The 24711-nt window shown below is 37.0% G+C and overlaps 1 protein-coding gene across 2 annotated transcripts in view; it reads right to left on the bottom strand.

Moving 5' to 3' along the window:
* Positions 1 to 24711, bottom strand: part of VEZT (vezatin, adherens junctions transmembrane protein) — a 51157-nt gene that overhangs the window by 12802 nt on the left and 13644 nt on the right. The window contains exons 2-7 of one of the 2 annotated variants that reach the window (XM_085046775.1): positions 21679 to 21813; positions 16338 to 16427; positions 14030 to 14205; positions 11271 to 11546; positions 5815 to 5964; positions 1587 to 1734 (exon numbers count right to left, since the gene is read on the bottom strand). In XM_085046775.1, coding sequence (XP_084902901.1) covers positions 1587 to 1734; positions 5815 to 5964; positions 11271 to 11546; positions 14030 to 14205; positions 16338 to 16427; positions 21679 to 21813 — 975 coding nt within the window. The remainder of the gene's footprint in view (positions 1 to 1586; positions 1735 to 5814; positions 5965 to 11270; positions 11547 to 14029; positions 14206 to 16337; positions 16428 to 21678; positions 21814 to 24711) is intronic. The other variant, XM_085046781.1, reaches the window with a different exon arrangement.

Genomic DNA, 24711 nt, shown 5'->3' with positions numbered 1-24711 from the left:
GAAAAAAGGCACAATGACGAGAGAAAAGGAAATTCCAGATGTATTTATGGTTGCAAGTAGCTTCCTCTGCCAATGACCACTGATGATTTTTGCTGACACTTACACAAAATATACAACTTGCTCTCCTCAGCTTAAACTAGTATTTTTTTCTTAAGTGAAAAATTTTCACTCTTTAAATTGCTTTACTTCAAGGATGAAGTAGCCAAAAGACATTTGCTACATTTGTCATATGGCTTAGCATGACTTGCATTTTAATATAAAGACAAGCTCTCTCAAAGTCAAAAATAACTAAAGAGGACTGTACATATATCCAGGCCTCACCACACAAATATGTCCCAAGGTTATCAAAGTATTTTATCACCTGCACAGGAATCTGCTTAGGACTGATTTATGTTAATTTAGTTCAGTTCAGCTATACCACACCCAGCCTACATTGCTGTCTGTTATGAGTTAACATAAATTGAGATTTACTAGTTTCTGTGAGCTTAACTGTGCCCAGAAAGCATCCTAACCAGTTTAACTAAAACAGATTTCAGTTAAATTACTTCAAATTGCAGGTAAACAAAGACTTAGCTTACAAGCTTGGACACCTCTGACTGGCTTCTTGTGCTTCAAAAGAAGTGGGTAAATTAGCAGGCTTACACGGGTACAATTAGAACTTCAGCTAATGAAACGTGAGAAAAAAAATCCCCAAAGCTTCTATTTATTATAGCTCTTATCTTACAATTAATTAGACAGAGCCTCAAAGCTTAGTAATCACTATGATTTGTAGCATTTACTGTCAGAACAAAAGAAGTCAAGGTCTATAAATTAAGTGACAAAAATGCAACAAAATCCACCCCCACAGAAACACAGAAGTCATATAATAATGGAATTTTCCATTGAAAAAACAATATTAAAAGGGAACTGCCTTGGCAGAGGATCATTAGAGTCGAGAAGGCTTGCATTCAAATTAGATGTTCCTTCCAATTGACTCACGCAAATAAAAAATACCTACCATCTCAAAACAAAACAGATAAAAAGGCCATTATATGGTTGTCATTCTGTTCAGTTAAATGTTTTTCGAAGATCAAAGAACCGCAATGGCTCACGGCAGCAGGGGTCCAAGCTTATGATTTCTACTCCTCAGTGTGACTAAATGCAGCTATTCCCATTGGCAATTACAACTAATTTGTGTCTTCTGATGTGTCTATTTCATTCACATCAAGAGATTAGATAAAAAAAGAAGCAAGTACAAATCCGGAAATTATTTTATTCAGCTGGGATCAGGTGAATCAGAGAGCAAAAAATCATACTTAAGGGGATTGATCAAGCTAATAATAGAACACTGACTTAAATTTCCATGATTTCCAGAAAAAAATTCTGATGTTGTATTGAGCAACTACTCTTTCTCTACATGCAGAAAGAAATCACCTGAATGCCCGTAACTGTAGAAACACATAATAAGAGGCTGATTGATCACACCTTCTCCTCAATTCAGCATGTTACTACAGGCTAGGACATACAAGCCACAGGACTTCATGACAACAGAAAGATTTTCAGCAGAAGCCTGCATGGATGCATTATGTGTTTCTAGGAGAGGTTACCTTGAGTGCAGGCAAGCTGAAGCCATCAGTCAGATCGTGTGCTTCCTCTTCAGAGACCTGCTCTTCGCTCAGTCCCAGACCCAGCTCCTTAAAGGGGACAACACAGATGTAGCTGGTCACGTTGTCACTCTCCGAGTTCAGAGGGTAGGTTTAGCTGGAGTTAAGGTGGTAAACAAAGCCACTTTCCCATTAAACACACAGAAAAGGAAAGAAATACTTAATAAGGTTTCTTATTCCAGGCAATTGTTATGATTTTCAAACCAAATCCACCTTAATCCTGTTTAACTGAAAGTTTTGCAATCCTTCTTTGGAGCACAAGTTTTAGAGGCTCTTAGAAGGATGAGAGATAAGACAGTGACAAAACACCTACATCTAAATACAAACACATGACAAGAAACAAAGTAGATTGAAGAAAAATCCCTGCATCTCTTTTTAATGAGTGAAACAGCTTCCTTTTAAATACTGAGTTTCATGTCAATAGCTCATGTCAATCTTAAACCAGAAATCATATATTTAAAAGAGGAAAGAGAAAAATTGTGCCATTTTAGGTTTTAAAGGTAGCCTGTGTTATAGACCAAACTCAGGATGTGAATTCCCTGAGAGCTCTGTCTGTGGATGGACCGCTCAGAGATCTTTACAGTAAAAGGTCTTTGACATTTCAGAGAACTCTGTGAAGAACAGGAGCTCCCTGATTGTCATACCATTAACTTCAGTGATTACATCACTGTAAAGACATTATGATCTTGGCAAGAAGAGTGGCAAAATGGTGGTATCTATCAACACCATTCACCACATTTAAAATCCCAGGAGGAAAATGTACATTTCCAGTCCTCAAAAATGCTTAAATAGTAGGAAGCAAGCACAACATAACTGATACCAGAAGACAGATATAATAATTCATAGAGTAGGCAGCATTTATTTTAAAATAGCACTAATTTTAGGCTAACCTCAGGCTGGGGAGGAACAGTTCAAGATTTTTCCCTGTTTTCTGACAGTTACCAAGTCACAAAATAGTGAAATTCCTTTTAAAACAGAAACTTAAACTTATGGCCATAAGTACAAAATCACATTTGTTCCACAGAAATACATACATTTGCATTAATGCATTAATGAATAAAGCATTAATGAAAACATGGTCTTAATTTAAAATATTTTTTTTTCATTTATACTTTGATCTACAAACTGAATGCTCTCATATCTTGCACTTTAAAGCCAATTAGAAGTGCTTGTCTCTTGTCCAACTAATGTGTTTTCTGGGGAAGCTACAAGTTCCATCTTCTTTCACACCCAAATTTTCCACATGCTAAATTCTCATAGGATTGAACTTGCAAAAGTGATTTGCTTAAGAGATGTTTACCAGCTGAGCAGAAGAGCACTGCATAAAAAAATAATATTCTGTGTCCCAGGAAACAGTAAAACAAAGTGTTCAGGATCTAAGCAAACACACTTCTCCCTCCTTTATCCCTCATGTCCAGAAAGAAAGAAGCCTATTAAGTGTTCTGACAAAAACCTGCAGTGTAAATTAATTAGGATCAGAATATTACTGTTGTCACCAGCAGCTGCCTCACATAAATGGTGTCTACTATAAATTAACCTGACAGCATGCCCAGCAGAGGGAGCACATAGGATGAAGATGGTACCTCCATCAGAAATTGAAAAGTCAGGTCAAAACCCTTCATGACAACTTATCTTGTACTCCTGTTAGACTTTTCCCTCAACATGGCATTTCCAACACCATGAATGCCACAAAAAGCAGTTTGGCCTAAAAATAAATTCCAGGCAACATCTCAAATGAGAGGTTTGACCAAGGAGCTACTTGCTGACACTGTGTCTCAGCCAGGGATTCTCAGGGGCCTCCTGCACCTCCTGCCTTGCCCTCCTCTATTGCAGCCCTTCCACTCCCATTTCTATCTGATAGATGAAAGCAGAGAACTGATCCCATTCCCCCAGTAGCTTCCTAAGGACCAAACATTTAGAAAGTTTAAACATATACATAATCATATACAGGAACATGCTTCCTTTGTGCACTTTGATCTAGTAGTAAGCATTTTTAGCCCTAACGTTTTCCATTAAAGCCAAAATACAGTAACTATCTTCGATCAGTTAAATTTTTCTAGGTCTCTGTGAAAATATTTCATACATCTGTTTAAATTACGTGCCTAATTGGCTTGATAGAAGGCAAAACTTCTTAATTTTTGAAGTTCAGTTTCAGTACATACTGAATCCAGAATAAAATACCTGTACAGTCAATGTCTAACCTCTCTCAGATTAGACACTCTTATTTACCTATAGAAAAGCAAGAATGCTAAGGTATCCCTGTAACAATTTAACATTCATACTTTAGTCTTCAAAAGCACACTGCCATCTAAAGACCCAACAGGAGGGTGTCACAGGATCCCTGGGAAATCCAAGCTGCTCTTCTTCAAAATTCTCACCTGCTCACTGGGGGTGACCTAAGCATGTGATGAACTGGCTGGTCAAGGAAGAAAAACTGCACTGAAAAATGCCCAAATGTCTCTACTCAGACCTTTCAGCATGGGACTTCTTATTGAGGCTTTTATAATCCCAAGAGGGTACTACTTTTCGTTTGGCTTACTGTTTTCTTGTGTGAACTTTCTCTCTAGTTAAAAGGTATGTGTTTTGCTAACAGTTCATGATGCAATAACTGAACCTTTACTGAGGAGAAGGAACAAGTTTTTACTAGATTTACTACAGGAAATTTGCAAATTTCCCTGTGCTCAGTGCATCTCAAAGACATAGAATGCATTTTATATGCATTCCACCCTAATGGGGTAACATATCACTCAGTTTAAAATACTACTATTCAATGTCTGGTTTTATCACTAATAAAAGATAACACTATTTATGCCTTGAAAGCAAAGAACATCACCTTACAACAAAATCCAAGCTTTTTAAGTTAACGTGGTCCAATGCCTAGGTCCTATCTATCAAAATAGTTCAGTGGAAATGGAGTATCAAACCATTCTGCACCAGCTGAGGATGAGATTATTAACATCATCCAGTAACATAAGCAACAAAATTTCCTCCATCCAGCTTATATATAATTAATCAGATTCCCATGACGCAGAACCCACAAGACTCTTAAGAATAAAAATATTATGCAGCTAGCATGCAGAGTGAAGCACTGCCTGAGTTACCATACAATTCAGTAGAGGATAGTGCAGAGAGCTGTTGAACTGCTCTGCATGACATCCTGTAAATACAAAGTACCTAATTTCAGGTTTAGGCTTTCAGCCATTGCATCCTGCTATATAACCTTATAGTCTGAATTAAAAGAGAAAGACTCTTCTATTGCATTTTGTTCTGTGATTTTGAGCAATGCACTCTTGCTAATATGAACAAATCAGAGTAAAAATGGCATAAGAAAATGCTGAGTTGTTTCTGTTAGTACCCAACTGTCCCTCCACATAAAAGGTAAGCAATATGACTTTCCACCTCAGTAAATTACTCGTCCAAGTTTGACACAAATGCCTGGTATAAGGCTAAAATATAACTGCCTATTTTCTCTTCTGTGTGGTAACAAACTTTAATTAGGTCAAAATTATTTAACTGTATTTATTGAAGGCAGCTATCTAGTTAAAAGGGGATATACTAGCCACAAGCAAATATTGCTGAACTTCTAGTTTTACTGAAGTGAGAATGACAACATATCAAGTTTATGCAATTTGCATCACCATGAATAAAACTGTGAACTAAAATTTTTAATTCTCTGTCACAGGTTCATCAGACAGGTCTCCTTCTAACACATTTGAGATACAGATTAACATAAAAGCTTAATTTGGTGCAGATAATTTTGGTAGGAGAAAACCAACTTACCTTTGAACGCAGGGATGTTGAGGGAAGAGGATATTTTGGTGCAAGGGAAAAAGATGGCTAAGAGGAATTATAAAACAAAATTCTGAAGGACTCTGAAACGCATCATCAGCACTTACACCAAAAGCATGTCTGTCAATAATAGGACAATGTTTTCAGTGCATTGAATCTGATCTCACACTGCACAGTACACAAAACCACAAAAATTTTAAGCATGTTCCAAACCAAACACAAGCCCCAATTTACTATTTACTAAATGCTACCTTTTCTTTACCTTGTTAAGATATGTAATTAGATACTGTATGATTCTAGACATCCCGACTCTAAACATTGGCACAACTGCAGGTGGGCAACAAGGACTATCTGAACTTGTGGGTTTTTCCAGAAAGGATATTTTTTCAGCATGTATAGAGTAGCCAGTCTTGAAGCTCGGAAGTTGGCTCTGACGGATCGATACACAGCTTTCCGGAGGCCAATCAGATGCTGACTAGGATGCTGTCCAGCTTTATTAAATGGGCAAGCGGCACTGACCCTGTCAAGCAAACTTGAAAAGTAAAATGTGATACAACTGTACAGATGTCCTAAAGTATTTTTAAAAAACAGTACATCAGTTTTCCTATTTCATTATTTAGAAAAATTTTTCAAATCACTCAATAACTATGAGATTAAAAAGAAATCTACCATATCAATTATATATTTAATTAAAATTTCAGACAGCAGCCAGGATTCCTCAGTAGACAGCCTGATTCTATTCTCATCTGAGCTGTGGCAAAACTCCTGAGCACATTTATTTTTCTAAAATTTTCCAAAATGGTACAGTAATGGTGAACATACCATAAAATTACCTCAATGAGGATACTATTACAAGCCCACTGTCAGCTTTGGAAGTTTTAATAAACAGGTATTTAACATATACCTCTTTATATCCAAATTCATTTTTTCAATAATTTTTGCAGAAAAAAGTGTCAATACATAGTTTTTTGTGCAAAATACTACATTCTTTTAACCTTCCTGATGCAGAAAATTTTCTAGGTGAAAAGAAATATTATTTGAATGGTGACACAGATTTTATCATCATGCAATGAATGACAGCTGTGTTTGTGAGAGTTCTGACAGATAAACGCATGAAATATATACACCACACAAGCATATTTGAAAATATATTTGGTGTCTGGCTATTCAGGTGAATATTCCATTTAAAAGAAACTATGCCATTTCCCTACTAGAATATACTTCAGAATGGCTTTAGCATTGTAAGAAATTACCTCATTTGGAAATAAAATGAACTGTGAACTGGGTGAACATTAAACAGGTCTGTGGAGCTCCAAGCTCCAGTTATATCTATTTACATACGATCGGAAGTCAAACTTGTGACTGAGACTGGAAACAGCCTAGGTGCATTCTGCTTGCTGGGACTGTTTTTACTAGAATCAACTCAGGAATGGACATAGCCTTGACAGCACAACAATCAGTTGTGATTAATTGTTTGGGGACTGGAAGCCTGCTTCTGCTCTCACCTTCCCCAGGGCACAGTGAAGAGGTGATTTCATGTCCAGTCACTTAAAAAGGAAAAGCATCCAGGGTACCCAGTAAGTCTGAGGTGGGTTGCTGCATTGGTAACTATTTCTGTAGTCCATCTGACTAAAATGCTGACCAAGTCAGCAGATGTGACATTGCTGGGAAAACGTCAGTCCTACTGTATGTGCTTAGCTGGACTATGCTGCACATTGACCGGGAGGGGAAGTAGCTTGTGGCCTTCACTATCAAATATGAAAAGCAGAGCAGCCCACCCAGTGAGCAAGGCTGGAACCATATATCAGTATGTTTAACACCATTAGCACAAACAGATTCATGCCAAATATTGCCATATATTTAATATGCTAGCTGAAACAGAATATAAAATAACTGCATACCATTTGAAATTATGTGTTATTAAAATGGTTTATATAACATCTCATAAACTACTTTAAAATCTGAAAAAAATAAAAACAAGCTGTGTTCATTTCCATTTCTAAATGTAAATTTAAAATGCTAGCCTTGCTGTACCTTTCACTAGGGAACAGAGCATGTAATGTAGTACATGCCATTCTCTAACCTCTCCCTAGCTTTTCAAAGTAACTACTGGAAGTGCCATATGTATAAACTCTCGCATCAGTTTGTGGACTCAAGCCCCACGTGAATTGTCAGAAGCAGGCTCAAAGAAAAGGAGTAAAATTCTTCTACCATTAAAAAGATACAAAGATCTTTGTTCTACTACTGTGATGCAAACTTTTCCCACTCCTATACAGAACAAATATAGCATAACTCATGCACAGCATGTACTGCCAGTATTCAGCAAAACAATCTGCTTTCCTTCTGGAATGGCTTCTCTCAGTGCTTTTTATAAAATAATTCTTCCTTATTCCATTAATTTAAATTAGTGAAATCTGTTACATATGTCTATCTGTCAGACATGTCATATCCCTAACTTCCTAGTGTTTAATTTATCTTCACAGAATCACAGAATGGTTTGGGTTGGAAGGGACCATGAAGGTCCTCTAATTCCAACCACCCTGCCATGGGCTGGGACACCTTCCACTACACCAGGCTCCTCAAAGCCCCATCCAACGTGACCCTGAACACTTCCAGGGATTGGTCATTCACCACTTCTCTGAACAACCTGTTCCTTTGACCTATCACCCTCACAGTTAAGAATTTTCATCTTAGTATCTAATCCAAACCTTTCCTATTTCAATTTAAAGCCATTTCCCCATGTGCTATCACCACACACCCTTGTAAAACATCTCTTTCTTATCCTCTAGGTATTTTAGCTGGACTTACAAAATGTTACCAGCTTTGCATATCAGCCAAAAGTAGCATAGAGAAAAAAAAGGTTAAGGGTGAATTTCCCCTTTTCTACAGCTACAAACCTATTTTATTGTATAGAACAACAACATTTTTCTCCATTAATTTTACAAGCCAAATCTTAAATTGGCTTTCAACTTTCAACAAACTTACAGAAACAGATTAATAAATACCTATTACTGCACTCTGGCATGAAAGCAGTTCTATAAAGATGCTAATATACATCCATATGTATTAAGCTCATAGAGCTTAATTTAGTTAATTTAGAGTTTAAAATAGAGTAGAAAGGGAGCATTTTGGAAAAGAAGGTAATTATTTTGGCGACAGGCAAGGGAACAAACGCTGCTTATTGCTGCAGCCTTTCATTATGTATTCCTTCAGTTCTTGTTTTATGAGGTGCAAGACAATGGACATAATTTCATTACCCTGCAGAAATTTCAGGCTGCAACCTGTGATCAAGCTTCATTTGTCTAATTGCAAATGAAGCAATTAGACAGAAATACTGCCCTTCTGCCTGAGTAGAGCACTGCCCTACCTGTGCTACACAATTTCTGTAATCCAACCTACCCAGGTGAGGTCTTGGCCATCTCTGCATTGCAGAGCTGGTACCACACAGACACACCTGAAATTCCAACAGAGAGTTAAACACTTCCAAAGGCCATGCTGGAATCAGAATATCCAGTTGTCTTTGAGAGCAGCTAATATAAGAGAAGACTGACAGGATCAGAGAATCACAGAATAGTTAAGATTGAAAGGGACCACTGGAGGTCATCTAGTCCAACCTCCCTGCTCAAGTTGTTAGTTCCTGATTTATGTGGCTGCAGTCAGTTTTATTAGGTGGGAGGGGAATGAAGGCAAAAGGATATTTGAATAACTCTTTAAGTATAGCAGTCATGACCTGCTATACTCAAAACCTCATCAGTAATAATCTTTCATTTACAGAGAGAGTCCAATATCAATTAATAAGGGGCAAATAGCCCCTAATCCAAAAGCAAGGCCATAGATATTTCAATGGATATGTAAATTAGCCTATGAGAAGAGCAATGGATGGTGTAATGGGGGGGAAAACCAGCAGTGGAGCACGAGGAACTTCAGGACAAAGCTGCAGACCTGGACTTGCCCGGTCAGAGTTTAGCTAAGTACAACAAGTCCAAGTCTGAACTTGGTACCATTTAAATGACAGCTTCAGTATATTTCCATTCACAGTATGATCAATGCACATGCTGAGTTAGCAGAACCTTAAAACAGCTGCATATGTAATACTGACCAGGATGCTGTACCTGATTGAAATCCCATTCCCATTCCTTCAAGAATGTAAAATAACACAAGAGGATACTCAGTAACTTTTCAGATGCAACTATTTCTATTGCCATGAGACTCTTTCTGAACATCACTAAGATTTTGACAACATTACTTCTGGAGAACATACTAAGCTTCATTCTGCTGAGGGTTTACTGTAGAAAATTCTAGCAAAAAAGGTATAACTAGCTTTTTGGATCATACACAAAGAGCTACCTGAAGCAAAGAATTTCACATTGTCCTGTTCATCTCTTTCAAATGTGGATGCAGAACGGGACACTCTGGAGTTAGAACTTCCTTTAGGCTAAACCAACCCACAACTTGTACAGTACTGACTTCTTTACACTGTACAGTTGTTCCAGTGAGGATGCTGGCACAGTCAGACTTCTCCCACTCCATCCATATGCCAAAGTCTTTTGAAAAGCTTGCCAAAGATTCAAGTAAAGAAGCTATGAGATCAAGCATCAGCTTAAAGACCAGTCTGTTTTTTGTTAATATGTTATCTAAGATATGTAGTAAAAGAACAAGGCAGCAGCAATGTAGACATTGACCACAAGTTCGTTCACTTAAACTTAGGCAAAAATCCAAATGTTTTTCTCATCTGTAATTTGGACAAGCCTGAACAATAATTTCTTTTAAGAACCCGTTTGCAAAGATAAGACTGCCTATTGCTCAAGTATATGCTTCTTCAGCAAAAAAACAGACCAAAACAAAAAACACATAGCTAGGCAGACTGAAGACATGCTTATGCATTCCAAAGGGAGAACGAAACATTTCTTCACTCAAGTACACTGAAGGTATCTCAAGCTAGAAAATTAATCCAACATTTTAAGTCTAAAGTTGCAAACTTGCATGTAAGAGCATGTGTTTGAATGCAGAATAGTTGGTCTGGCATGGATAAACATCTTGGTGGCAAGGGAATTTTTGATTGCTTTTAGAGAGAAGTTGAATGTATTTTAGGTGGTGGTGTTTCCTACCTCCTTTAGCCTTAAGTGGAATAGGTGGTTACAAGGGAAAAGCTTTGGAATCATTGCATATACTGAACACTTTCTGATGTCCTTTCACATAGAAAATAAGCAAAACTTACCAAATAATGACAAGAGCTAAATAATCAGAAACACTTTTGCATCCCATAAGTGGAAGAGAGGCAAATTCAACAGTAAATAATTTAATAATCAAAACGTTTCTACAATTGTATACAAGAAAAAAGACTGTTAACTTTACTTGAGGTGGGAAATGATGTTTGATGGTCTTTGCTTATTACTGTGCTCTAACTACTTCAGAGTGTTGTTAACAAAAATAGAATTTTTTTTATGTCATCCTGTTTTCTAAAATATGAACGATTACTTGCAGACCAGTTTATTTACATAGATTTGGTAATAAATAAATGAGATAAAAAAAACTCTCTACATGATTCCCCAGAATACTAAGTTAGTTCAAAGTCCATTTGTTCATATATTTCATTGCTAGCAAAGCAGGAAATTTCAAAGGTATATGAATTTTGTGAGACTTAATTCATCTTCAGGTTGCAGGGTTTTAACACTGAGTTGTTAGAATTTGTACTTTTAGGATGAATTGTAATTATACCATTTTCTGTAAATGAAAACCTTTATGTTTTTCAGTAATTCAACAGTGTAACAAGACAATTTCAGAAGACAGCTGGTTTGAATGGATCTGTGTATTAAATAAAGTGAAACACAGACTCACAGGGTAAATCCTCTGGAAATTACTTCAGTCTCTTGAATGAGTCGTAGAGCTTTCCTCACGAGATTAGTAAAAGCTCGGCTGTTCGCCACTGTTTCTTCCAGCTGGACACAGTATTTTCGCAGGGACATTTGCAGCTTGGCTGTCCTCCATGTGCCCCACACTCTAAAGGCTGCATAGACAAGCAGCACCAGTCCGCTCAGCAGCCATGAGGATTCCTTCCACCACGAAGGAAACATAAGCAGTGCACTTACAAAGGCAAGGAACAGCGAGACATCCCTGCAAACAGAGACACTGTCATCAACCACACAGCACTGAGGTCAAACAGGTGGGAAAATCACAAAGTTTTCAGTTACAGGTGAGATTACAACATCTTGTTATGGGGCTTTTATGTAGGTCCTGAAGGGAGCTGTAAACACTGAAAACTACTCCTAGTGACAGGTTTAGATGAATACATATATGATATTGCTTGGTTGGTGTACTTTAAAGAAACATTTCTTCAGCTTTTTTACAGCATGAGTAGGAGAGTAATGTACCCCACTGAAAGGTCAGTTTCTCTTACACATATAACTTTTTAAAAAAGTAGAAAAGAAAATAGAAAAATAAGAAATCTGACTACTCAGCATTATAAGCCAGGGCGTGTAGGAACTATAATATCTGTACTTCCAGGTTCAAGAGTACAGTAGGGAAGGGCATGTTTCTTTTGGTAGCAAATCCCTCATGTAGTGCCAGCTGTATTTTTTCTAGAGTCTGACTCATTTAACTTGGACACCAATGCACCACTAGTTTCTAACACTATTTTATAAAGCTAGCTTGAATAATAATTTAAAATAATTTGGCAGCTTTTGAAAATCCTTAAAAAATAGAGTTCCTAGTATCTCAGTTCAGTAATTTCTCAAAGACATTTAAAAAGCTATAAAGTTGTTACTTCCATCTAGAAAAATTCAACATAAATAACTGCTAGATAATACACTTCTTTTCATATATATTATTATACAGTTTTGTAAAATAATCACAATCTTCAGAGAGATGGATGGGATAGCTTCAAGGTGCATTACAACTATACTTTTCCAGAATGTTTTAAATTAAAAACATTTTTTTCCTTCACCCCTTAAAGTTGTGTATACTGCATTTAGGTTTGGAAGTATTCACAAGGAATACTTTTCCATTTCTAAAATAAGGCAAAATCTCTGGGTTTCTATTTCCTGGACAGTTTTGTGGTCAAATTTCAACCAGCTTTACAAGTGTTAACTCTTTAGGGCTACTGGCTACTGATAGGTTTCAGTAAAGGTCCAGGGTTCAAATATTCCAAATATGTAATTATCTCCAAAAAGGACAGACACACAGTCTCTAACTTCCTTGGTAAATTAAAAAAATAAAGTTCCACAAATAAATTAAATCACAACAATGAAAGACTGGAAGGGATTTAAGAGCTCCCTTTGTTCATTTTCAGCTTCTGGTTAGTTAACACAGATCATCACAGACAGACCAAAGATGAAAATGGAGACTCTACAACCCATGCCATAGATATTCCAATTCCATAGTATCCTTTGAGTTCAAAAGATTTCCCCCAAGTTCCAGTTTGAATCACTGGGAGATTAATTGCATTATTCTCTCTCATATCCTTCTCTTTTCTGAACAGAACAAATGATGATTGATCATCACCTTCCTACTAACCACCTTCTACACATTGTAACACTATTCCATGCCAACGAGCACATCCTTTTCTGGAGTAGTACTCTGTACCCAAGTATTCATCCCTTGGTGTTTACTAACTTGATTTCTCCTTCCTGAGTGTAGCATTAAACTTTTGTCTTTATTGACTTTTCTATAGCTTTCAAGGTATTTCTCCAAGCCAATGTTGACCTCTAGTCTATGAAAACACAAACTTCGTGTCATCTGGAAGGTGAATGACATTCACAAATTTGGTAAGTTTACTTTATCAGCTGAACAGTTAAAGAAAATGAATAATGCTAGGTTCAGAAAAATCTGGTTCAAAAATACTCTTGTTTGACAGAGAACGTCAATAATGACAGAAGTTAAACAGCAGAGGTGTGACTCTACAATAATTTTATCTACTTTTCTAGTGTATGTATGAAAAAATAGCACCGGGCCATAATATGTGATATTTTTTTCTACTGATTCCTGCATTTCCAAGCAAGACACTCTGTCAGTACAATCACAGGCCTTGTTATTTTTTAAATATAGGTGGAAGATGTTCAGATAGTACTGCAGTCAGCTCCTTCAGTATTCTTGAGTGAATTCCTCAAGACTCTGATGACTTCAATGTATCTTATTTAAATATTCTGTTGTTTATTCTTCTGATATTCTATGTTTGAAAATTAATTGCACATCCCACCTCACCTCTCCCCACCCACAACATATTTTATAAATATCACACCAAAAAAACCACTTTCCAATTCAGTCTTCACAATCATGTCTCATTTATCAGAATCACCTTAGTATAGCTTAAGAAATTAATGAATTAATCAACTATGTTAGTTCTTTCTAATGGAATATACTTGTTTGGGAGTATCCATACATATTCATGTAGTCATCTCAGATTAAAATTCACTCTTTCAATAAAATGCCCAATGAGAAAAAAACATGCTTTTACAAAAATCTGGAGACTAGTAGAATAAAGACCAAGGACGTGAGAAAAAGAATAGTTACTTTAATGTTGCATTCGATATCAAGAATGCACAATATATTTTTTGCTTGTTTCTCAGTGAATAAAATGGTAGATATTCTCTATACAATACCAAATATTAGGAGTTGCTAGGGAGCGTAGCGTTGGAAGCTGTCTGTTTTCCTGTTGCTTACACTGCCCTGCAGACAGGATACTGGGGTCAAGGAATTCAATCAGTTCCACATCCTCCTGCAGCAGAACTTCCTGTTGCAGGATGGTACGGAGCGTGTCAAATCGAAATCCAACATCCTTACCACAAACAAATGGGCAGGAGAAAAAACAGCCATTAGTAAAGAATATGAAAATTCTTAAAATTAAGTTAGCAGAACAAGGAAAACACCCACACACTCTACACTTTACTGTTAACAATCTGTTCCCAGAGTACAGGAATGTTTCAGATATATCACAAGTAGCTACTCTTTTACTAAACTTGTTTAACTTTAAAAGCTCACACACTACCTAACAGTTCAGACTTGCAGGATGCGTCACACTGAATTTGTGATCTGACCTAGATAGTAACAATAACTGGAAACAGGCCACAGAGTAGGCCAATATATGTGCATAAGAATCAGGGAGGTACTGACTGTATCTATTAGAAGATCATTAATAAAACAGAAAATGCTTTTTTTTTTAATATCATGACATCATTTATGTCATCAACAAACAACAAAACTTAGAGAGAGAAAGCGAGATACTGCAAATTAGTCAACAAAAAGACAGTTGATAACAGTAGGGTCAATGCACTGGACTGAAGCCCCAAGCCAAGGCAGTGGTGTTCTCTCCTGCAGGAATCTGTACCTTTCCCAGGGCAACTCAATCCAAACACAAAACAGCATGGGGCTCTGAAGACCTCACCTGTGCTAGACTCCAGGCAAACTTTAGGGAGTTACTTTTCTGTGAATTAGATGCTGTATGCATTTGCTACTTATTCCCCCTACTACAGCCCTTGAAGACAAATATACAGCTCTTGAAGACAAATGCAACCATCAGAGAAGCCCCCTGAAATTTTCATTTGCATACTATACCAAACATAATTACTTCAAGTTAACGTCAGAACAAAACCTAACAAACACTGAATGTATACATCCCTGCATCTAGCTAAGTACAGGAGAGAAAGGAGAATATTTCTGAAGTGTCTAATAGAAGCTTTTAACACAAGTGTGACATTTCACAGTACAAAATCTGTTTCATTCTGTCATTGACAGAATGAGATTCTTTATGAAACCATAAGATAGCTAGTTTAGAAATTTAATTCCATGCACAGATGTCACCTCAGATAACTTCCACCCTACTTTTAATGGAAAACATTTGTTTCAGGACTTTGTGCAAGAGGAAACTCTGCCCTCCTCCGACGCATCCTGTGTCATTTCAGTGCTCTGCTGTAGTATGCAGCAGGACAAACACGTTTTCCATGGTTTTGGGTTATGCCTCTATCTCAAGAAAGGCAAGACTAAAAACTGCTGTTAAGATAATAACCTAGATTCACAGGGGAAGAGGGAGGAAGAAAAAAGTCAAAGATTACTAATAAGAGGTTTTCAGAGGAAATTTTGTCCTCCTGAGATAAAGGAGAACTGAGATACAGCAGAACTCTGTGAGAAATAGAAAATCCTAACTTCTCATGTTGCTCAACATTTTCTTTTGAAGCTCCATTTGAAGACATCATCCCTACATCATAGTAGAAGAAAATAAATCAAAATTCTAGATTCTGGAGCAGTCTGAATTAAGTGACATTTCCAAGCCATACAGAGAGGCTGAAGCAGCTGGGTACAAGTTAAAGCAGATCTGAGACAAGCCCAGACTGGAAAGTGATGCTGCAGAGAAAGAGCAAACAATGTTTGCTTTGCCTTTCCCAAATGCTGTGGGCAGCACTGCAGAAGCAAAGAGGCCAGGATGGATCCAGGGCCAGTGCAGCTGCACTGCAGTGCTGCTGTGCCTGAGCTAACAAGCTGAAACAGAGCGAGAAGCAATACTCAGCTGAAGCTCTAGAACTCTTAGGAGGTCTCTATAAGGCACTAGGCTGCAACATGTGGACTTTCTCAGTCAGTGTCTCCCCACTGCCTTCCACCAAAGGGGTACCTACACTTCAATTAAACTCATTTCAGCTTTCAAGAATTTCTTTAATTTCTCACGTACTTTATTTTATTATCTGCCACATTTTGAACATCTTCAGCCTGGCTACTGATACTGTTCCTGTCCTTGTGTGCCCAATTTGGCACAGTAACTGAAAACCAGAATTAGTATTATCTAAAGAATAAGTAAAACTCTTGGAGCCAAAACCAACAATACAAACCAAAGATATTTTTCAGAGTATGAGATACAGAGGAGAGGAAGACCTGTGGATTAGGAAAGGAAATGGAAAAATAAAAAAAGTGATCACTTACCAGTCGGTGAAGTATGTCATCATTTTTCTTATACTGTGGAAAAGGAAACCAGCTTCCAAAAAACTCAACTAGTTTTGACAGGATGCCTTGCTGAAAGGAACAGAAGTTAGTCCAATTAAAAAAACCAACCAAAAACCAAACTCAAAATTAAATAAGTAACAACACACAATGTCTTTATTTCTGCATTTGATTTTCTTGTTAACTCAGACCCAAGTACCTGTAAGGAAGTTTCACTTACTGTGTCTGGCCTAACTTCAGAGTACCCTAAGAGAACATCTGCTTCCCGTCAGTTTGCTTGTGAACAAGAGAATAAAATAAAGCCTTCAGTAACCCCACCTATCTGGAGCATAACAGATTGTTATGTTGTTTTATTAAAAATAACTACAGCTAGGATTAGATTGATCTCAAGTTGGCAGCCATTGCATTGATACAAAAGACTTTCTCTCTCCTGGGGGATAAAAACCCAAAGGTTAAATGATTGACAGGCTGAAGAAAAGTGAAAGACCAGGACAGGGAAAAACCTCTCCTTGACAGCCCACTGCAGCTTGAGGACAAGACTCCAGAGGAGTTGTGAACAGAGACAGGGAAGAGTGATGGTAAGGAGAGGAAATGTCCCAGAAACTCCCTGTCCACACCAGTGTGTGCCACCAGGTACTTTGTCTCTATGCTGCTTCCCACACAACCTAAATCCATGCTTTTGTCTGAGCTGTAAACATAACTTCAAACTCCACTAATAGAGCGACTCGCTTTCAGTCATCACACATTCTACGCATGTATCTTCCTAAAACAAGATGCATGACAGATTATAATTGAATAGATGCATGGTTTTGCTTCAGTCTGCATCTATTCAATTAAAAAAAAAGCAGCTTTTGACACACCGTTGTATCTACTTTCCTCTGACTGAACTGACAGGAAGTATTTTTCAAAATATTTACTTATATATATTTCATTAATTCTGAGGCCCTATCTCAATCTTCAGATTGCTGACACGTAATACAATTAAATAAAATGTATGCCAAAAAAATTAATTGGGAAGTTCTTACATTTTGTGGCATACTGTTTCTAAACAAGAAAACAAAACTCCATACAGATTCTAATAGCTCAATGTATAAAAGGTGACAGCTTCTGTTTCTCCCTCTTATTTGTGGAGTTTTTTTTGTTTTGTGGGGTTTTTTGTTTGTTTTTGTTTTTATTTTTGCTTTGGTTTGGTTTTTATTCACTTCTTGTTAGTTTTTTTCTTGGTTTTCCACCAACTACAAGGTGGGAAATAGATGAACAAACCCAAGCAACAGGAGCTCAGAGTTTTGTACTTAAGCTGTTACCAGCCTGACAGCCTTCTGAAAGGCAGTGTGGTGAGTCTGGTGCAGCAAACCAGGGCAGAATAGCTTTTTCATCAGGAACTGTCACTTTTAAAGCACTTAGGCTTCAACGATTTTTGAAATAACTTATTTTGGTGCCCATTGAAGTAATGTAACTCAGGTTTTTCTTTACAAATGTCTCATCTTTCTGTATACAGTTAGATTTTCAGACCTATGCCAAAAGGAAGTGTTTTTAAGTCAGTGAAGAGGTAAACCAACAACAGGGATCTCATAATGATAGCTCTTCCTGATACACTGACATCATTATGGCTTATTAGGAGGAGCTATCCCAGCAATGCACACTTAAGACTATGGAATAAATCCAAGTGATTGTATTTTGATGTTGCTCAAGGGCAATGACATAAATCAGAAAAGTGTCACTAATTGCAGCACTAGATTATCCTTCAAGTTTCTTGCAGAGTGGTGCAAAAGGAAACAAAATTTTCTAACTACAATTTGTAGAAAATTGAAATTAAATGAACACAGGTCTTGCTTTGCATTTGAATTTCAGACAGATATTTCATTGAAAAGTACTTTTCCCTGTACATTGAAAGCAGGGTACAGAAAGAATCATCCATTTAATTTAAGATTATGCCTCTTGAAGCCTACCATTTTCAACTGTTTAGCCTTTGCAAATCTTTGGATTTTTCTAATGAACAATTTAAGCTACACCAACTACAGCAGTAGTTTTCAATTGCTACCAGCTTAATAACTAGACTATGGAGTTACTGGAAAAAAAACCCTAGTGTGCTACATAAGCAATCTTTTAGTTTATTCTCCATGGTTTAGTTTAAAAATAAAAATCCAAGCTTGCATAAACACTCAACAGGCAAGTCAGTGCCTGAAAATACAAAACAAGACAACCCACTGTCTTGGGCCGTGACCCAACTGAGTACAGCAACACAATTATTCAGATCCTTGGAATAGTGTCTCACAGTTTGCATTCCCATTGGGAGTGTTACTGACAAGTAAAACAACTTGCACCAACACACAAGTCAGGTCATGTTGCCAATGCTTCTGGAAGAGTATTCTTACAACTTTAGAACAGCACTCAGTCCTACTTTCTGTAAATAACAAAGATGCATAATTCCTAACATTTAAAGAAGGATTATCATAGTACATGTACATCTTAAGCAAATTAATCTGAATCTAAAAAAGAATTCTAAGGACTATTTCTCTTTTGTACAGAAATTATGTGCACTTCAGAAGAATATAATGCTACACATTGAATACTTGCATTAAGTGGGTGGGAGCCCTAGACAAAGGCAATCGACTCGTCCCTCTGCCATCCCTCATCAGGTCACCTGCACAGCTACTGAGGGCTAGCCCCAACACAACCCTCAGCACCTGCCTCCAGCACCAGCTCTGTTCTAACAATAAAGTATCAGCAGATTTAAGGTGGGAAAAGGTTTGACAGTATAATCAATTTAAACATGCAGATATGCACAGCAGTGTAAGAAAATGACTGAGAAAGGAAAGATGTAAATGGGAAATGATAAATTCTGTAAAGATCAAGCAGAATTACCCAAATGGGATTTAATTCCAGCAAACAAGTCTAGGAGCTTTTGCTAACAGTGCTTTTGAGTATCAAGTGATCATGAGACCAGGACCTTAGCTGTAACTTTCTCCAGAGACTGGCACAGCAAGGAACAATGCACCTACAATTACTATGCTAAATCACGTCTCCATAATCCCTCTGACAGGAGCTTGGCATGTCATCAGCTTCCAGAACACAACCTTAAAACACCTTTGCAGCTTTTTAACTCAATGTTCATTAGGACCGTATTCTTATTAAAAAAAAGGTCAAAAAATCACCACCAAAACCACATGCCCTGAGAAGTATTTAAGATGTGCTTCAAATTCAACAGGTGGCTCTACTTTTCCTTATGCCTGAACCACAGGCTCTGCTTGGCAAGAGAGCAAGAAGCAAGAGAAAAATTTGAATCAGACACTAGGAATCTCTTTTCCTTCCCAGATTCGTTTTCTCAGTCATTGAAGATCCCAAATTAGACCTTTGTGAAGCCAAATTCTTGCTGTGTGTCACCAGCTTTTAGCTGCACAGGGTTCCTACTTGACTGAACACAAGAGGAGGAAACAATATCAACCCAAAGACAAAGCAATGCTCCTGCTTCTACATTTTTTATTTTAATAAAGTATTTAAGGCATTTGGAAATTTGCTTTTCAGAACAGAAGGGAAGGGATGTACACATACTGGGAATCACTCAGTATGGAACACCATCTACTCCCAATAATCATAGTTACACTAAGCCTCAAGGAAGGTAATTTTATATTAGAACTGTGGGTAGGCACATATTCAGAAGTGAGAAACCATTTATTTTCCAGACATTTTATAATTTCAGTACACTAGGCCTGTGAAGGCCAAGAGAAGGGAAATCCTAACAGTCTCATGTAAAACTGAGGAAATGACTGGACAGGAATGCAAATTATTTGTCTGCACGTCATACAAAAGTTGCAACAAAGCCTTAGATCCTCCTAAATCCAGGGTACTTTTCTAAATGCATGGCCAGCTCCCTCTCCCTCATTTTCTTTTCTGTTGAGACACCCTACCAAAATGGGACACAGAAATCAAATTACAAAAACAGACTTTCTGACATCAGATTACAAGAGAAAAGTGTTAACTTTTCCCAACTGGTACTGGAATTGCAGCAGGAAGAACCTATGACTATTTATCACTAGAAATTGCACACAGGTTTCTTCCTTATTTCCACTATGTATCCTTGTCTAGACAGAGATGAGACAACGTGAACATCACCTAGCATTTATAAGAAATGGACAGCCCATTTTCACACACCCACTCCAAGTTGTAAGGCAAACCACGAATTACTTCTACATCTGACACAATACTGGAGGAATTGCTCCCAACACAACAAAATTAAGTGCAAAATGCTTGAGGGGAAGGGAAACAACCAGAATACCTGAGATTTTTGAAAGCAGTATATCTTAATACTTTTGAGTATTAAGATACAGAGCCCTTGCATAAAATTCAGTGGAAATTATATATACGAACATAGTATCATACTGATTTTCTGACTGTCACAAAAGTAACTATGCAAAATACTGTAGCTAAGGGACAATTCATGCATTACTTCATAGTAACCAACAGAATGTCAGCCAATGAAATATGTCATCACAATTTTTAACAGTGAACAAATGTTAGCATTTAATAAACAAATAACTTAAAATAAAATAAAATAAAATCTTCCTACACTAAGTCAGAATAGGTATCTTCAGTGTAAACACAGCACAAAACAGCCATTAGCTTTAAAGAGAAAATACACTTTCATGTGCTTTCTTGAGGGTTATGGTGAGTGCCAGCTGTCAGTTCTGAAAAGAAAGAGTAGTAAACCTAGCATTTCCATGAATACTTTTAAAGGTAGCTCACAAGAAAGAAAATTGTTAGCTAAATCCTGATTAAAATTCAGCCTTGCTTTGTGACGACTGATAAAAGCAATCAGTATTACAAATACAATAGCTATCCATATCAGCTATCTCATTCAGATTGCTTATTGCATTTCTACTTCCCAGAAATTCTCTTTCTTAATATGTTTTGTCACAGACAAAGCTATACTTAGCAACTGAGTCCCTGGGAAGGGCTGGAAACTATAAATATTCTGTTCTAGAAAATTACAGGTTCTATTCCCAGAACGTCATGCTAAGCTAACATAATAAGATCCACTACATAAGATAATTTGCACCACTTGAAAAATTATTTATCAAAGCCTCTTGCTTCCCTATCTTACGTAAGTGCAAAGAAACACTCCAAACTATACTGATTAACCACAACTTTCCAAACACGTTTGTAGACAAGATATGATAACTGACTGTGGTTTATTGTCTGGGGTTTTTTTCCTCAGTTTTTTCAAATATAGGAAGCGATTTCTCTCTATTCTGATTTTGTCTACTTGTGAAGCAGTGCAGTTCTCTTTTGAGAAGATAAATACTCAGGAACAGAAAGTGCTCACCTTCTGGGCAGCACGCACAGTCTGCTCTCTTTGGCTTTCTGCTGCTGCACATTGCTCTGCCTTCTGTGACACTGAGGAACATACTTCAAAATCTGTGTGCCCCAAATCCTGCAGATATTGGTAGAGTGGGGAATTCTGAAAAGGGAGTTAGAAAAATAAAAATGAGGAAAAAATAATGTTAAAAGTCATCCCGTGTTTCCCACAAAACACCACTGTGAATTCAGCAACCACACAATCAGCAATGAATGGATTGAGAAATGGAAAAAAAGTTAGAAAAAGGCTCCTGCTGTCTCCAAGGATGTATTCTGGCTTTTTTAAAAAAAACAAAACCCACAACACACAAACAACAAAACCACCCAACTTTTTTAAGCTGCTGGCAGAACTACTTAGTTATGAACAGTCCTTAAAAAAACAGAAAAAGTATGGAATTCTGATCACCAGAGAATGGTGATATTTAGAATGGTTAGATATTTATCTATACAGACCTCTGAAATTTCTTGCTGTCATCTGCACCAGGTATCTAGATTCACTTAACTCTTATTTTTCTGTTTACAACCACATATATGGGAGTATCTAGGACTGATATGATGAAAACAATACCCAGGATAACTCCAGTTCTACTCATGACATGTAAAGAGACTTCATTTTTATGAGAAACTTTCAGCAATCAGTCTGATATAGCCTAGTTAGACAGGGATTCATTCTGACCCCTGAAAAATTTAATTAAAAGAGTATGCAAACACTAGCAAGCTGCATAGGAAGAACACCAACATATTAAGAATTTAACGTACCATAAACCAAAACACTGCATATAAAAATAAAAACTTTACAGTAAATAATGCACAATTGTGGAGGTCTGCAGAAATAACCACCAAGAGAACAATTAGTACTAATTGTTACATCAACTCTCATGAACTTCCTGGTGCAAGTTGTGAAGGGGCTCACCTACTCTGACCATGTACCAACACAGCCAAATCTCAAATGACTGCTTGCCACACAATAAAACTTGGAAGCCATCATATATACCAGCTGAAAAAATTAACTTGATACCTTTAGGAATTTTGTTAACCCTACCACCAAAGTGCTATTTTAATCCTTCTTACCTATATAAAGCATGCAAAATCATACTTCTGTTTACTGTGTTTGAGTTACTCACAATAGATTCAGCATCCAGTCATTACCTGAAACTTAAACATTCGTACCAACTCACAGGTACTGATAATCACACTCACCCACAATGACAGTGATTGTGCAAAAGACTCGGATAGGTTAATGACTCATTTCCTTGGGAGAATTTTTCCAGTGTGATGACACAATCCTATGTTTTTTCCAAGTACCCTTCTTCCATGGTTGAGTACTTTTTCAAAATGCATCCAACTCTAATTAAACTGTGCTGTTCTGGACTGGCTGTTTCTCTCTAAGTAGAACATGCTATTTTACCAGAATTCCTTAATTAAAATGGAAGGGAAATCATAATAGACTAGAACACTTGTTCTATTTAAGACACTGTTAAATTCACCTAATAACTTCAGGACAAAACTCAGAATATGCATAACCTTGTGTTCTTAATACTGTTTTCATACAAAGCCAGGCTGTGCAATGCCAACACACCTGGAACAACCTGAACACCTCCACACAAGAACCTTTAGGGTAGCATGGAATTTTCCCCATTTAGATGAACACACAAAGCAGTGGGTGAACAGAAAACATTTTCTTCAAAAATCACAGTTTTAAGGCTCACTCTAGGTAGAACTTCAAAGAAATCATATTTAGGCTCTTGGCAAACATGACCATCATCTTAACTGTACTTACCATGAGCAAGGCCAGCCATGGTATGACACATGACTTGATTGGTACTCACCGACATACAGACAGCTGGCAAAATAACCCAAAAATACCAAGGAGTTTTTCAACTAGTATCTTAGGGTACACCTTTCTTTGGAGTCCATGATGAGATAATTTTTTAAAAGCTCATAAAGAAAACTGGTCTATTGCTGTTTAGATAAGTTCCATTTCCTCACAAAAATGGATGAAGGAAGGCAGAACAAGGGGTAGAGACAGACACTGTCCACTGAAGACTGAATTATCTAAAATCCTGAAAGCTCTCACTAGTAAGTGAAATATGGCATAGACGTAAGAATGCCCAATTCTTCACTTTTACTGGTTACCTAGCTAAGTCACAACCTTCCATCTAACTGTAATTGGTAGGTTTTCTACCCTACAGAAATAGTAAAAAATACAACATCTCTCCAAATGCTAATGAAATTTCAGCCTCTAACTAGGAAGGATAATTTTATTTGTTCTTGTAATTAAGGTAGAATATAAGTACCTTACTAGTTTTACACAAATCTTTTCTGACTAACTCTTAGAAGGCTTTTACATGGTTTTGCAATGGGTAAATTTACACTTTTTTATCACTGCTCGGAAATGGAAATCAGTTGTCTATTAGGTTATGAAATGAAAATTAATTAAAATTTAATGTGAATGTTTATCACCTTTTCTTTTAAGTAGATAATGGTTCTCCTCTTTCAGTTTCTCAGGAAGTACTCAGGCTACAAAATCCTCCTCCAACAGATTTCTTTGGTTCCATAAGCTTTGTCTTTCCCATTCTTTCTAAAATATTATTAGCAGAACTTACTTGCATACTGGAAAAATCCTGTATTTTTATAAACTTCAATGACCAAGAACTGTGCTGTGACTAAAATTCCTTATGTAAGTAAAACCACCATTGTTCCCCTTTCTGAATCCATTAGAAGCATGCATGATGTGGGTAAAGAAAGTACTGAATAAGAAGTGGGTTGAGGCCCTTGTGAAATTCTATTATTATGAATATTTACAAACTGATCACGAAGTTCTTCCATTTAGAATGAGGTCTCTTGTATGGCACAGGCAGCTTTACATTTTGCTTAGAAAATCTGAGGATTACACTCTTATTAGAAATACCACAGATGGCATACATACATTAGCCTATGTTAACATAAATGCACACTGTTTATTTATTTATTGTATTTCATTTTCTACTGCCTAACAAGC

This window comes from Lichenostomus cassidix, chromosome 1Aa, assembly GCF_008360975.1.
Source record: "Lichenostomus cassidix isolate B80296 chromosome 1Aa, HeHo_3.0, whole genome shotgun sequence".
NCBI classification, from domain to species: Eukaryota; Metazoa; Chordata; class Aves; order Passeriformes; family Meliphagidae; genus Lichenostomus; species Lichenostomus cassidix.
Note: the sequence above shows the minus strand (reverse complement) of the source record. Positions and strands in the feature narration are given on the sequence as shown.